Raw genomic sequence first — 16,892 nt, 5'->3', positions numbered from 1 at the left:
ATCTCCCATATTCCCATGTTCAATCCCCACTGATATCAACTTCCCATAGTCCCGGCTTCACTCCTCAATTGTGTCCACATCCCATACTCCCGGATTCACTCCCTATTGGTATCCAGCTCCCATAATCCCAGGTATATTCCCCACTGATGTCCACCTTCTATGGACCTAAGTTTACTCCACACTTGTGTCCACCTCCTCTAGTCCCGGGTTCAATCCCTACTGGGGTCCACCTCCCATAGTTCCTGGTTCACTCCCCATTGGTGCCTTTCTCCCATATTGTCTGGTTCACTCTCCACTGGTGCCCACCTCCCGTGGTCTCTGGTTCAATCCCCATTGTTGCCAACCTCCCATAGTCTCTGGTTCACTCCCCACTTGAGTGGATTTCTGTAGATTTCGGTGGAGTTCGGTTGATTTCTGTAGATTTCGGTGGATTTCGGTATTCAGCAGTATCGGTTGCCTCTTTGTTTAGTGGTTTATGTGAAGATTTATTCACTTTCAGATTATCGAGAGTTGTTAATACAAACAAGAAAGCAAAATAACATTTAGTTTCGGTAAATCGTATCTTCCTTCCTCCTCCCACTTTTTTGAGTAATTGTTTTATTGTTCCTGTTTTCCTTCTTTAATTTGGTTTTTTCCCCCATGGGGATTTTTACCAATCAAAACAGGATTTGTAACACACCCTCGTCACTGCTCGAGCAAACATAGCTGATAGTTTTGAAACAATAGAATGATAAATTGACGTCTCTCTGCTCTTTGTTTGAATTATAGTTTTTCAAATTCCTATTGGGTGATTGTTTTCATTAAAATCTCTCAAACATACCATAAGCGTCTAAGTCTAAGATGAAACATAGATTTGTGAGTTGGTGCGATTGATCTAATGATAGAACAAGTGAATATTTTACAATCCATTGAGAGTAATGGTAGCAGCCACTTCCATTGCTTACTAAATAATGACTGTTCGGGCTGTCCGAACCAGGTTAAGGGTCGTGGTAATTTTCCCTCCTACTACAATTTTATTGATTTAAACTTTTAAAAATGTTAACCGTGTCATCAAATATTATCGAATAAAATTAACGTATTTATCTGCAAATAGTCGTGTTTGATAATTTGCAAGGCATAGCAACATGAAGAGGAGGTGATAAATTAACAATATTGCTGATTTCTCGTTTAAGTATACCATATATCATTTTTTTTAAAGTAGGTACATAAATGTTACTGTTGAGACAAATGTAATGGAAATGAGGCCGAATAGATATAGGATGCAGTTGCAGATCAAGATTGTGAGAATTGCACTGAAGTGTTCAACAATTTGGTTTGGAAATTATACACCTTTATCATTAGAATAATATAAAAATAAAGATAAAACGAAGTTTTTCTCATATATGATTGTTTTGTGTTTTTAACTTTTTTAAAGACTTTAGTGAAACTAACCAAGCTAATTGCATATGGAGCCTGATGTATACAAGACCCCCACAGCCATTGAGAATGTTCAAAGGATAGTCACCAAGATTGTCGCTTAATTATATTATTTGCCTTAAAAGGAAAAATTAAAACGCCTTTCACTTCCTTCTTTAAACTACAGATGAGTTACAGGTAATACACAAGATCGACAACTTGGATTCCAGGGAGTTCTTCAAATTTCCGGTTTTTTATGTCAACAAGTGGTGGAGTTTTCAAAATCTTCAAATATCGATGTTCAACCCCAATACGTCCCCATTCTATAATTTTCATAACCGTAGATAGTTGGAACTCTTTCCGTGCCTGTTCACGAACTACTAGGAATGTCAACGTCTTTAAGAACTGTTTTGATAAGGAATTAGATCACCTTAAGTTTCAATTTGATGAGTAATATGATAAGATAAGATAAGATAAGATATACTTTATTGATCCTGAATGAAAATTATCATAATGTTACACATCATGAACTAATTGATGAAAAGACGAAGCTAATTAAAAACAATTTATGCTTATTTTATAATTGATATCCTATACTTTATATAGGCAGGATATCAAATGCCACACTCTTGGCTTAGTTTAGCTCTTAAAAGGTATTGTATTGTATTGTATTGTATTGTATTGCATTGCATGGCATTGTCTTGTATTGTATTGTATTGCATTGCATTGCATTGCGTTGTATTGTATTGTATTGTATTGTATTGTATTGTATTGTATTGTATTGCATTGCATTGTATTGTATTGTATTGTATTGTTTTGCAATGTATTGTGTTGTATTGTGTTGTATTGTATTGCATTGTAATGCATTGCATTGTATTGTATTGTATTGTATTGTATTGTATTGTATTGTATTGTATTGTATTGGATTGCATTGCATTGTATTGTATTGTAATGTATTGTATTGTATTGTATTGTGTTGTATTGTATTGTAATCTGTTGCATTGCATTGCATTGTATTGTATGGTATTGTATTGCATTGAATTGTATTGTATTGTATTGTATTGCATTGTATTGTATTGTATTGTAGCATATTGTATTGTATTGTATTATATTATATTGCATTGCTTTGTATTGTATTGTATAATCTATTGTATTTTATTGTATTGTATTGTATTGTGTTGTGTTGTATTGCATTGCATTGTATTGTATTGTATTGTGCTTTATTGTATTGTATTGTATTGTATTGCATTGTATTGTATTGTACTGCATTGTATTGTAATGTATTGTATTGTATTGTATTATATTATATTGCATTGCTTTGTATTGTATTGTATATTGTATTGTATTTTATTGTATTGTATTGTATTGTGTTGTGTTGTATTGCATTGCATTGTATTGTATTGTATTGTGCTTTATTGTATTGTATTGTATTGTATTGCATTGTATTGCATTGTACTGCATTGTATTGTAATGTATTGTATTGTATTGTATTATATTGTATTGTAATGTATTGTATTGTATTGTGTTGTATTGTATTGTATTGTGTTGTATTATATTGTATTGTATTGTGCTTTATTGTATTGTATTGTATTGCATTGCATTGTATTGTATTGTATTGTAATTTATTGTATTGTAATGTATTATATTGTATTGTATTGTATTGTATTGTATTGTATTGTATTGCACTGGATTGTATTGTATTGCATTGCATTGCATTGTATTGTATTGTATTGTTTTGCATTGTATTGTGTTGTATTGTGTTGTAATGTATTGTATTGTATTGTATTGCATTGCAGTGTATTGTATTGTATTGTATTGTATTGTATTGTATTGTAGGGCATTGTATTATATTGTATTGAATTGCATTGCATTGTATTGTATTGTACTGTATTGTATTGTATTGTGTTGTATTGTATTGTATTGTATTGCATTGCATCGCATTGTACTGTATTGTATTGTGTTGTATTGCATTGTATTGTATTGTAGCGTATTGTATTGCATTGTGTTGTATTGTATTGTATTGTATTGCATTGTATTGTATTGTATTGTATTTATTGTATTGCATTGCATTGTATTGTATTGTATATTGTATTATATTGCATTGTATTGTATTGTATTGTATTGTGTTGTATTGTATTGTATTACATTGCATTGTATTGTATTGTATTGTGCTTTATTTATTGCATTGTATTGCATTGTATTGTAATGTATTGTATTGTATTATATTGTATTGTAATGTATTGTATTGTATTGTATTGTGTTGTATTGTAGTGTATTGTATTGTAATGTATTGTATTGTAATGTGTTGTATTGTATTGTATTGTATTGTATTGTATTGTATTGTATTGTATTGTAATGTATTGTATTGTATTGTATTGTATTGTAATGTATTGTATTGTAGTGTATTGTATTGTAATGTATTGTATTGTATTGTATTGTAATGTGTTGTATTGTATTGTATTGTATTGTATTGTATTGTATTGTAATGTATTGTAATGTATTGTATTGTATTGTATTGTATTGTATTGTAATGTATTGTATTGTATTGTATTGTATTGTAATGTGTTGTATTGTAGTGTATTGTATTGTATTGTATTGTATTGTAATGTATTGTATTGTATTGTATTGTATTGTATTGTATTGTGAGACGAATAGTAGCTCAATCGGGTCGTTGTTGTTGCTGTTCATGTCGTTGTTGTCGCTGTTGCTGTTGACTCCTCTTTCTTCGCAAGACAATATTACTCAATATCAACAATATTCCTGCCAAAAAGGCTAGACTGCTACCGACATAGAAGGCCGAGTCATAACTTCCTGTGACGTCACGAATTAAACCTGGAAATGAAAATTAATGGGAGTAAAACACCATCGAGTGGACACAGTCCATGAAAAGAAAGCTCGCGTCGCTCATAAAATTAATTTCAACAACAATTGAAAAAAATGTAACAATGACTCGTGAACTTACAAATGCCCTTTTGGCTAGATAATTTTTATACTTAAAATATCGATGAAAGATTATCCTAAATTTTAATAACTTTTGCCAGAACAGAGTTTTTAGCACAAATCCCCCTTCAGATAAATAAGTAATAAATAGACAAAACATATCACATGCCTTATTTTTGTGTAAACAGTTTTTATAAAACGTTATTAATTTGGCCCGTCACAAATAGGAAACTTAAAGAAAGAAGAAGAAAAACATAGTAAAATACTCGAATAAAAATAACATTGAATCTTTCTTTTCGTGGTGTTTTGGGGGAGTTTGTTTGTTTTGTTGGTTTTTTTTTTCTTGTTTTGTTTTTTTTCCTTGCTTTGTCTGGCACTGATCAATACACACATTTTTCCAGATCTTTATCAAACATGATTGGTTGTTTTACTTCAAGTAACATAATTACACTGCATTATGAATCAATTCATGTCTCATTAGATAGTTGTCAAACGTATGAAAATGTGCAGTAATCTCATGTCAGTGTTTATAAGCTTCATGGGCGTAGGGGTGTCACATTGGTATGCTGTTTGTCTATTAACCCAAAGGTATCGGCTCGCTTCCCACCTGCCGCAAAAGTGGCTTTAATTAAGCGAGTTGTCTGCCTTTAATCAAAGGTCGCTTATCTCACGGGCACCCAGAATGGTTCTTTCTTACATCTCAAAACAATGTCCCTCACAGGCATAAAAATCTAACCTGATTCATTTTTTTCTCTAATAGTAACACATCTCCTCAAGACGGTATTGTGTCTGGGTTAATAAAAAGATCGAATATGTAAAACTGAAATTTTGCAAGTTAAGAAGCTGAAGTCATCCTTGGCATAAAACAAATAAACTGAATCCAAGTATTATTTTTGTTTATTATAAATTCAATTTTCAGCATGTTATAAACGTAAACCAACCCGAATGAATACCGTGTTGAGGGGGTAGATTACCATTGTTCTGCCAATGTGTTTTATGAATTCTTGAAAGGTACGTATTTTCAGAGCAAGATCATAGAGCTAGAGATTTCATAAAATAGAATGGCCCTTACCAAATATCAAAGGTCCTGTCAACACTCCAATGGCCTGAAATACTTGTGTGAGACCCATGCAGCTCGGCAACAACTCCTTGCCGAGTAAATCCACAAGAACAACAGGACGTTGAGACATATGTGCACCGAGATGCAAGAATATTAAAGAACATATCACTACAAGCGACTCGAAACTTTCTAGAAAAGGAACGCAAAGCCCTGTGAGACCAAGACCAAAGAGAAATCCGATGAAAAATAATGTTCTATAAGGTTTTAGTCTGGGCAAATCGAGAGAATATCCAATTCCTAAACGTGCAAATGTGTCAACAGCTCCACCAATGCTTAACACTAGCGCTGCATCGGCTTTTGTTAAACCCTTGTCTACACATGCAGCCGGGACAAATGTGAACATTGCTTTCAATACCATTGTAAACAGCACAGTACCAAAAAGATACAAGAGGAAGGAGAGATCTTTGAGGAGAGCAAAGTCAAAGATTTTTCTTTTTGTGTTGTTCCCTTTCCGCTCGTGATCAGCTGGAAAGCAAATTTTGAGACACGACTTAAATTCAAGATAGCACGATGTTGGGGTTGCTTGGCGATGAGTCTCCTTCCGTGTCTTGGTTGTAGTCACGGGGTTGATGGTCGTAGAACATTTCGCTGAAGGGGATTCCTGGTAGTTGCAGCAGTTATCAGAGGTCTTGTAGTGTAAATGTTGATGCTGTTCATCGTTGGCCGTGTGTTCAAGTGCATTCACTGTTACAAAGTCATCCGTTTCCATGACCGTAGTTTCTTGTAATGGGATGCCACTGTTATCTCCATCTTCCATTATATATTTATCTGACCAAAGAGTCCGGTCTCTTTTTCTGGTATAAAAAAAAATAGAAAACAATTGACCTCACATTTGATGAAGTTTGCAATAATGACAATGTAGGACAAGTTGTATAAAATATAATCAGTACCAGTACAAGATTTGACATAATGGTATCTACGATGTCCTTTGTTGCACCAAAGTCAAGCAATGTTGAATGTGATCAGTGAACGATGAGAGTCATTGTAGAAAAAAGTGATAATGGCATATTATGTCATTGAGTAAGACAATTCACAAACATTACTTCCTCAACTTAGTAGTACTTGGGTATATATAGGCTTACTTTTTCAGCATCAGTAGGTACTTTTGATGATCTCGTAACGGCCTGAATAACATGGCGACCACATATCCGTTGGCGAGAATGCCCGATAAGATGAGAAAACTTCCCTGAAAAAAAAAATCGACAAGCATTTTATTCCACAATATATACTTGCTGTAAAAACCGTGTGTTCCTTGTGGTCAGGTGATAAGAATTTTGATAAAGGTTTGCTCAAATATTAAAAATACAGAGAAAAGTCTTTGTTCATCAGTTGAGAACGAAAGTTTAAGCCGTTGCTTTGTTGGCTTCAAATGGGTAAAGCTTTTATTTTGAGATAGACAAGATAAGACCCGATTCATTCATTCTCGCTCTCTCTTGACCCTCAAGAATCCACACTCTCAGCACCATCAGTGCTGTTTCATTACTGAAGCCTATTTCAAACTTTAAAAAGTCAACTTGCTGTTATCTACTCTCTTGATGGTGCCTCCCTTTGTTTACTCGAAAATTGGAGATCACCGCAATGAACTTAATTTACGTTTCCATTTATTAATTTAAATACCTTTTCATGTATCGACCTATTTCTTCCGGGCTTATTACCTTGAAACCGTAAACACTGAAAAGGAAATTGACAAGCGCCACCATGAGAAATGTGCCTACGCCCACTCCAGCCGAGGACAAGGAACAAGCAAATCCGCGGCGTTTATCAAAGTACGAAGACAACAGGAATAGACCGGGGGTTATCATAAAGTTAATACCTGCACCTGTGAAGAAAAGAAGAAAAAAATTGGAAAAAAACATTGGATATGGGAATTAAGCGCTCAAACCAATATTATAATAGTTAACAATAAAAGACTTATAATTGAAATAGAAAGGGGAAAATCGAAAAATCTTATATAGAGCAATATTCTTTAGATGTGTTCAAACCGCTTTACAATGGTACCCAAGTCAACAGAAGCACTGAACATAAAAAGACGAGACGTGTTACCTGAAAGACAATATTACAATTTCTCCACAGAGACTATGTTGTTACTAATCAGGTACTCATTTTAATTTGAGTATCGTGAGGGAATGGGGATAAAGAGCCTTTTTCAAGGACTTTACTTTGCGCTGTCACATCGGGATCCAATCAAGGGTCATAGCACAAGATATGCCGAGTTCCATACCACAAGACATGCCGAGTGTCATGCCAAGAGAAATTTCGATACCACAAGACCAGAGAAAGACAAGGTGGTTTAATTAACGAATGGGCAATCAGTAATCAGACATAAGTGCATTATAGATGACCATGGTAATAAGTAGGCATTAATTTGTAAGTTAAAGTTATATAAATGGAATGTGTTCGGAAAGAATGAGGAAAGTATAATGCTCCTCTTACCCTTATACAATACTATAATTATGTAATGTCATTACCTCGCTTTTTCCAATTGCAAAATGTGTCTTAAACATTACCAAGAGAAAAGGGAAAAAATAGGAAAATATGAAAAAAAAAGTTAATGACAATTTAAATTACAATTTCTTAAAAAGTGTTGTGCACGTGTCTAGCTTTTCGTGCTGTTCTAATGTTAAAGTCAAACAATTCATGTTCTAAACTGCACCTTGTATCAGGGAATGGCAAAAGAACAAGAAATAGAAGTTGTCCACAATGGAATTCAATACAAGTCCAACGAAGACCATGGTGGTCCCCATCATCAAAGCGGTACGGACGCTGTACCGATTGCAGACAGCAGATACCAACGGACCTGCAACGAGATGCATTTAACCTGTTAACTGTTAACTACCATACTATGGAGAGACACGTATTTTGAAATTTGGTCAGAAAACTCGTCCTTCAAATATCGATTGATATAAATGGCCCTCATCTTGGCAGAAACTCTCAAACCTGGGACTTCGCGAGTTCAGTTTCTTACTGTCTCCAGAACTTTTTATTGTTTGCTTACAACTTGGAAGTATTTTTCATGATGAAAATTGCTTACTGAATTCTGTTTGGATAATAATGATTCAAAACCGAACCTCAATGACCCTTTCCTTTAGTTTGATCTTTAGTAACAGGCAATGGCTGCCAAGTATAAACCCTCTCCAATTAATCACAGTTTACATTGTTCATTGGAATTAGGTCATAGAATTATTATATCCATTCGTATTTTTTTCAAAGACATTGTTATTGAAGATATAAAATGTTCAGTAGTTATACCCATAAAACAATCATAACAAACGCACCTCTAGAATGAATGAGGATAACGTCACTCGACTCTTTTACAATTATTTTAGACCGCCAGTTGGGTGATTAGTTCTCATTTCAACACTTCTAACAGACTATAAACGTTAAAGACAACGAATAGTTTTGTGCTTTAGTATGATCCATCTGCCGGACATAACATGTGAGTATTATCCAAACGATTATCTTCATTTAGAGAGAATTCAATGAGAACTAATCATCTCTCTAAAACAAATGATATAGAACTCAGTGGCATCAACGTTATTCATTATATTCTATTCAAGTCAACCTGAAAAATATTCTGATGGAAAATTTTATAGGACATACAATCACAGTGGCATAATATAGGTAATTACTTTTCTAACTTGCGTCGTATATTCCATAGCAACATGGGCACACCTCAAAAAGAGATACACTCCAGCACGGTTTCCTCGAACTCCTCCGGACATGCAAAAAGGTTCGGGGAAACCGTAGTTCGAGGAAACCGTGCCTTGTCAAAAACGACTTGATGGAGAGGAAAGGGGGGGGGGGGGGGGGGGGCAGTGTAACTCAGCGGTATGGCTATTGCTTCGTACGCGAAAGAAACCAATTTCGAATATTCACTGCGCTATATGGTCCAAAGCAAGCCATTTCTCCATAGCTCAATTTGCGATGATAAACTGCGGCTGACGCCTGGGTTATTCTACTCTTTCCTTGCCGCTTGCGGATAAATAAAGGGAGCTTTATTATTTATTTACTTTACTGAAATGTTATACACAACATGTTACAAGGGATTGGTATGGGGGGGGGGGGGTATCACTGCTGTATCACAATATTCATTTACAGCCGTAGCAAACCATTAGCAAATCATGGCGCGTGGCATTGAAATGAGTACGAATGGCGAATTGATAAGAATAAGCAGAGAGGTGTCGGTTATGCGAAACAGCGATAGAGTTTGTGTGTGTTTGCGTGTGTATCATTTTGTATACACACAACTGCAGTGTATATAGATACACACATACGTAACTATCAATATCACAGTAAGTCATCAGTGGTCGAAATCACCGGGCGCAATTAAAAAATACCCTTTATTTCATTTATTGTTTTAACGTTGGCTGGGTGAAATTAGTTTGAAGAAACCGTGGTCGAGGTAAACTTAGTTCGAGGAAGGAATGAGATGATAACAAAGAATAATAATGAAAAAAATTCGGAGCATTCAAATATGAGTTCGAGGAAATCGTGTGTTCGAAGAAACCGTGCTGGAGTGTATCTTGAACCCGATCTTGTTTGTTGAAAATTAACTAAGAGATACAAAAAAGCACCTGCCTATACCACAAACGAATTTGGAAATGTTCTTCCGTCAGAAATTGCTTACATGGATAACATCAACTTTGTCAGCCTCATTCAAATTATCATCAACAAAGTAAAACTCACACTTAAAAACCACAAACCCCATGTCAACGTCCAAAAAAACCCAGCAATAACGCTTTTGTCAAAGGAGGAAAAAAGCTGGCAAATGACGACAAAGGTGGGATCACTACTTGGAGAAAAGATGGATATCCAGATAGAGAAAAAACAGCTCTCTGCAATTGCCCCTAAACAGACTGCAACAAATAAAGGTTAAAAAGGACAAAATCAAAATAGCCTTAAAGATCAAGCTCTACAAGTTTCTTGTCGAATCTGCCCTCATTTACAACTACGGAACTTGGTCACTTACACGGAACAAAGAAGAAAAACTTGACAAATTCTTTAGAAAGCGGTTAATAATCATGCTTAAAATCCACTGTCCTACAAAGACTGCAAACAAATCACGTCATAAACGTTGCAGCAAAACACCCCTTTCAACCCATAGATTAGAAACACGATGGAGGCTATTCGGACACATACTAAGAAGAGACAACAATATTCCAGAAAGCAAAAGGCGAAAGCATACTTTACACAATCAGGTCAAGACAAATATCGAGGCAGACCAGCAGCAAACATTCACAATAATAAACAAAGACTTTTTACATATAGATATCTTTTTTTTAATGCTCTTATTTGTCTTATGATCTGCTGTAGCCCAAGAGTTCTCTAGATAATTAAAGAATAATCGGTTTAAATTAGGTTTATCTTCAGACATTAGGACAAGGATGCTTGAATTTACCCCGCGGATGTTTACCTTTTTTTTTTTTTTTTTTTGCTTTTGTCAATTTTTTTTTTCTGTTTGCCTTTTGTTGAGATTTGTGTTGTTGTTGTTGTTGTTGTTGTTGTTGTTGTCATTGTCGTTGTTATTGTTGTGTTTTATTTAGTTTTGGAAGTCTTTTTTGAGTGGTGGGATTGCTTTGTTTTGTCTGGGTTTTTTTGGGTTTTTTTTTTTTTGTCTTGTTTCGAGAGAGCTAAACGGATTGTAACATTATATGTGATAAAATTGAGAGGGAAAAGATCAGACACCAAGCGCAATTTTAAATTCAACTCACCGGTTCCACTTAAGACTAGAGACATGATAGCCCCTGGCCAAGCTGCCTGCATGGCTCCTATGCTATAGTGTCCTTGAAACTGAAGGAAAAATATACCAGCACTTTTCATAAAACCAGCTGGAATGGGAAGGAATGGAGACAATTTTAAAATGGGGGCTGAGACACTTATCTATATATTCATTATTATTATTATTATTATTATTATTATTATTATTATTATTATTATTATTATTATTATTATTATTATTATTATTATTATTATTATTATTATCATTATTATTATTATTATCATTATTATTATTATTATTATTATTATTATCATTATTATTATTATTATTATTATTATTATTATTATTATTATTATTATTATTATTATTATTATGATGATGATAATGATGATGATGATGATGATGATGATGATGACAATGATAGGAATGATTATGGTGGTGGTGGTGGTGATGGTGGTGGTGGTGGTGGTGGTGGTGGTGGTGGTGGTGGTGGTGGTGGTGGTAATGGTGATGGTGGTGTAATGATGATGTTGACTACGACAACACCTATAACTCACCTCCAATGATCATTGCAATGAAATGTCCTATTACAATGACCCAAGCGTATCCGGTGTCTAGACCAACAGTCGATTTGTCTACTCTACGGCATTCTTCTTCCTCTCTATCTTCCAAGTGTTTTGCCTCGTCGTTCTCCTTTCCTTCCACCGTCCGTCCACCAGCATCAGTCTCAGTATTCATTCCGTCGACAAAAGAGACAAGATGTCTCTTGTTATTTATTTGGTGACAGACTGTCACTTGTTTTTATTCCTGTCAAATAAATCAGAATCTCCCTCTTTTTCTTTTTCCATTTTACTATTGCCATAGACTGGGTAATGAGACGACATAGGACCACAACAGAGGGATTCAATGGACACGTTTCTCTTCGCTAGTCGACATAACACGTTTGGCACACATACAAACACACACTCACACACACAGAGAGAGAGAGAGAGAGACACGCACACACAAAAACACACCAACACATGCAAGAGAAGTCATTAAGACTCAACACTTTGGACAGCAACTAGGACTGAACAACAATACTAAAAAGTCAGAATTAATAGCACTAAACATTCAACACCCCATCCCAATTCTAATCAACGCACAAGAATTACAACAACAAAAAACCCAAAAAAACCGAATAATTCATATATTATTTAGGCAGCCTTATTACAAGCACTGGTGTAACAGCGAGACATTCATACGCGTATTAATAAATCAAGGGACGCATTTGAATTACTGAAAAAAATTTCGAGAGCAAAAGGTTACAGTGAGAAAACCGAACTTAAAATTTACCAAATTGTATCATTTCTACACTTCTGTATGGATCTGAATGCTGGATGATGACAGAAAAGTGGTGGAGCAGGCACGACTTGTGTTGATAATAACAAGAAATGAAGTGAGTAGAAAGTTCCAGAGGACAATAGAGAATAAAATTTTCGCGGCGGCGATGGGGGCTCGAAACCGCGACCTTACTGGTACGACAACTCAGCCTAGATAAAATTTCCCACAAGAAATAAAAGGGAGTGTATATATTTCTCGAGTTGATTTTGATTTCACTAAGAAAATAACTCAAACCAAAACGGCTACCACAAAGAAACACATGATCCAATTTATAGTGTATCTTGGGTGTGGTAGCCTATTAAGTGAATGCATTTACTACAAAATTCAGTCCCTCAATAGGATTCAACAGTCGTGACGTCACTGCCCTCGTAATGACACATAGTAACTTAGTAACTGGTTCTAAACTATTGGAACAATGGCGGACGCCCTTATGAAATACTTCTCCGACGAGCATAAAAGTGTATCCAGAGGAGAAAAACATTATAAATCTGATCATGTTTTGACTTTTATACGTTCTGAACACATGACATGTGAGAAAGTTCTAGCCAGAATGAAGAATAAAAAGTACCGATTTTCTTTGTTTAGAACCAAGCTTCTTGTTGCTGGGCGGACATGACATCAGACTATTGAATCCTATTGGTGACCAAATAATAATTACAAAGACACTATCCACACGGTACTGAAAATTGTGGCTTGTTTTTATGAATTGTGTGCTTTTGTGAGTGATATCCACTTGTAGACATCGCCGAGCCCAGACATCAGTGTTTACATGTGTTTTGTCATAATTGTGTTCACTGTGTTGGACACAGATAAGGGACAGAACCTGCGACAAACGCATTCACCTAATAACTAAAACACGGTTGATATTTGATACCACAGTATTGTTTGTCGTCATTTTCAACAAGTCAGAATAATTTGGACCAACTTTGTAATACGGAACAGTGTGATGTCAAAATACAGATTTCAATCTGAAACATAAGTACACATCCAGTTCGAAATATTATTTGTTTTGGTGTGCTGTTTTGGTCCATTTTATCAATTACTCTTATGGTAATTTTGACCCCAAAAGTAATGACATTTAACGTTTGCGTTATCTGTACGCTTTCTGCTGTCTTTCCTTATCAGTGGTTCAGGTTTTTTCCTCCTTTGCAACGGAATGACAATGGCACTGATTTGGGTATTAGATATTTAATCATTTGAAATAGTGATTATATACTCAAAATGGTCAAATTAACGATGAATCTTATTAATAGAACTTTGAAAAAATTGTATCGATGCATGAACGTTCCACAAGGCCTATTACTATTAGCTCTTAAACGATACGATACGAATACTATGGTCTGGAAATAATGGACAATTCGTTCCATACCATGGCATACTTTATAAAGGACATTTTCAAACACAACACTAATATATTACAAAGGTCAACCAAACAAAATCGTGTTCCGCGTCTCAAGTCATTTAAGATAATCGTTTAAACGAATTATGAATTGATCTAATTTTGAATTTGGATGTTTTGCTACGATTGTTCATGTCAGGGTTTTTGTGGCCTTAATTAGTAATTAATTGGTATGAAATTGTAATTTTATCATTATTACCAATATCATTATTGTCACACTTACCATCCTTATCATCATCATGATCATCATCATCACCATCATCATCATCATCATCATCATCTTCATCATCATCATCATCATCATAGTAGCATTATCATTCTTATTATTATCATTACTGTTAGTAGTAGTAGTAGTAGTAGTAGTAGTAGTAGTAGTAGTAGTAGTAGTAGTAGTAGTAGTAGTAGTGGTAGTAGTAGTAGTAGTAGTAGTAGTAGTAGTAGAAGAAGTAGTAGTAGTAGTAGTAGTAGTAGTAGTAGTAGTAGTAGTAGTAGCAGTAGTAGTAGTAATAGTAGTAGTAGTAGTCGTAGTAGTCGTAGTAGTAGTAGTAGTAGTAGTAGCAGTGTTGGTGGTGTTTGTAGTAGTAGTAGTAGTAGTAGTAGTAGTAGTAGTAGTGGTAGTAGTAGTAGTAGTAGTAGTAGTAGTAGTAGTAGTAGTAGTAGTAGTAGTAGTAGTAGTAGTAGTAGTAGTAGTAGTAGTAGTAGTAGTAGTAGTAGTAGTAGTAGTAGTAGAAGTAGAAGTAGAAGTAGCAGTAGTAGCAATAGTAGTTGGTGTTCATATTTAAAAGTTGTAAAAGTAGCTATCAGGCTGACTGATTCGGCTGTTAGGCATTTTCTAAAAATGACTTTGCCCTGGATCATCTCCTCTGCTTTAACTTAAAGCAGTTTCTGTTTTAGTTTCCTAGTACTACATTTTATGAACCTAGCTCACCCTTAACATATTGTGATAAATTAGTTAAATAATAAAACAAGTTGCAGAAATTGTCAGCCTCGGCATTTTAAAAAATAAAGAGTGGCAATTTTGATAAATATTGACACCCCCCCCCCCCCCCCCCCCCACTTTTTTTAAATAGCAGAACGTCCAGGCGGTTTAAATTTGGGGAATTTTCAAGTCAATGGGAGTGGATGCTGTGTAAATATTTCAGATACTCCGGGGGGGGGGGGGGGGAGTACCATAAATAACAATATTATTTTATAGTTGATTTTAATGTAACGATTTCAGAAAGGGGACGTGTATAGGGTTACAATCATCCTCGGTATATGCCTATCAACCATGTTTACCAGCCAAACCAGCAGCCTTCCAGTTTGTGAGCATGTATCACTATGTTTTGACGTAGTGGCTCCCTAGTATGCGGCGATGTGGTCTTGTTGTATGACACTAGCTTTCGGATCAGAAAGTCCTGGGTTCGAGGCATAGTTGAGTCCTTGGAAAAGGCACTTTACTTACATTCTGTCATCGTACTCGGGTGTAAAATGAGTACCCGACCATTAACAGCGCTGTGTCTGTCGGAAAAGAATTGTAATATCTCCTAATAGGCATCGTGTCTCGTTCTAGACGTTACATGTTGCTGTTGGTCAGGGACCCCTTGTAAAGCGCGTTGAGCACGTTTAGTGAATATTGCGCTATATTTTTCAAGTTTTAAGGCATACAATTAGTTACATTATCTGCGTCAAAAAATAGAAAATAATGTTCAGAACAATTTAGGCCTGTCGGCATGTTTTAACGCACTCAATCCTAGAGATTTTTGCTGTTTTTCAAAATTGGAAAAAATGCATTAAAAATGAGTTTGCACATAGATAGTTTTATTCAACTATCATTAACATGCAAAAACTAAAAACATTAGCTTTGATACTACGCCTATAATTTGTCTCAGAATAATGTAATAAATAGGCATGAGGTAAAAGTAACTTAGGTAAACTACGGGTATAGTCGGTGTTAGGGTTGAGTGAGTTAATTAAGATAGCGAGGCGACCAGCCCAATAAGTCGGCTCTGCAAATGCTGAACATCGTTTACTACATATTGACTTTTGAATACAAATAATTAAAGAACACACGTTGAACAATTTTACAAGTGTATTTCATAGGTCACTCACTGTATTTTTTTTTTTTTTAATGTAATGAATAATCACAAAATCTTAGGGCCAACTAGTATGCCTCGTGAACATACATAAAAGAGGCGATGATCCAGAACAAAGTCACTTTCAGTACATGCCTAACAGCCGAATCATTCAGTCCTTTAGCTACTTTTACAACATGTCTGCCAGTATGTAAGCATTATTCATGTTTTCACGAAGAATTCAACTTAACACTGAGCATTTTTTTTTCATCTTCTGCGTCAAAAAAGTGAACAATTTTCAGAATTTGGAGGACCGATTCTTTCGGCTAATCGGCATGAAATTAAGAAAGCTATGGGTTAACCTATGTCTACCCTCGGTGCATGCCTTACAACCTAGGCCTCAGGCCTTCAAGTGAACTATTGATGCAATGCGATTAAGTATCAACACACAAAACTGTGTAAAATCAACGTTTTTATTGATATATTTCAATGACAACCAATCACCCAACTGGCGGTTTAAAAAACAATAACAAAAATAACTGACGTCAACTTCATTCAATCTATGAGTATGAGATTGTTTACAGTTGATACAAAAAACCTACAGTGTATTTTCATATCAAGCAGACAAAGGCGGCCTTGTGAGTCACATTGTATCCTCCACGGTCGCACTGAAATGTATTCCCCATATCTTCCGCGTTGATATTAGGCGCTTTATATTCAGAATTATTTTTTTGGAATCTTTTCAAGGGAACTTTTGAATTTCGCAATCATTTCTGAAAACAGGCAAAATAAACCTAAAGCGATATGTTTGTTTTGTTTTGTTTTGTTTTTGATTGTTTTACGGCGCTTGCAACACATTAAGGTCATATCAGCACCAGTAAA

General features: G+C 35.1%; 1 protein-coding gene across 4 annotated transcripts; it reads right to left on the bottom strand.

Annotated features, from left to right (window-relative positions):
- Window positions 1–1,864: 1,864 nt before the first annotated feature.
- LOC144980939 (monocarboxylate transporter 12-B-like) lies at window positions 1,865–13,864 on the bottom strand. 4 transcript variants are annotated; one of them, XM_078928921.1, is made up of 8 exons: window positions 13,774–13,864; window positions 11,732–11,981; window positions 11,167–11,283; window positions 8,109–8,252; window positions 7,111–7,274; window positions 6,538–6,641; window positions 5,408–6,249; window positions 1,865–4,227 (listed from the first exon to the last, which is right to left on the bottom strand). In XM_078928921.1, the coding sequence occupies exons 2-8, from the start codon at window positions 11,910–11,912 to the stop codon at window positions 4,055–4,057; spliced, it is 1,725 nt and encodes a 574-aa protein (XP_078785047.1). In that variant the 5' UTR covers window positions 11,913–11,981; window positions 13,774–13,864; the 3' UTR covers window positions 1,865–4,054. The 4 variants fall into 4 exon arrangements, with proteins under 4 accessions (XP_078785047.1, XP_078785045.1, XP_078785046.1 ...); XM_078928919.1 differs by lacking the exon at window positions 13,774–13,864 and adding an exon at window positions 13,432–13,598; XM_078928920.1 differs by lacking the exon at window positions 13,774–13,864 and adding an exon at window positions 13,400–13,576.
- Between the last annotated feature and the right edge of the window lie 3,028 nt (window positions 13,865–16,892).

The sequence above is a fragment of the Berghia stephanieae genome, chromosome 10 (genome assembly GCF_034508935.2).
Source record: "Berghia stephanieae isolate SIO BIC M18660-M18661 chromosome 10, UCSD_Bste_1.3, whole genome shotgun sequence".
NCBI classification, from domain to species: domain Eukaryota; kingdom Metazoa; phylum Mollusca; class Gastropoda; order Nudibranchia; family Aeolidiidae; genus Berghia; species Berghia stephanieae.
The sequence above is the reverse complement of the archived record's forward strand: the minus strand, read 5'-3'. Positions and strand labels throughout refer to the sequence as shown.

Bases quoted from the DNA above. Each gene is read 5' to 3' on its own strand.
- LOC144980939 (XM_078928921.1), bottom strand. From the start codon at position 11,912: ATGAATACTGAGACTGATGCTGGTGGACGGACGGTGGAAGGAAAGGAG. The intron at 11,284-11,731 runs GTGAGTTATAGG...TTCCCATTCCAG, and splicing joins CATTGCAATGATCATTGGAG to CTGGTTTTATGAAAAGTGCT. The intron at 8,253-11,166 runs GTGAGTTGAATT...ATCTCGTTGCAG, and splicing joins TCTAGTCTTAAGTGGAACCG to GTCCGTTGGTATCTGCTGTC.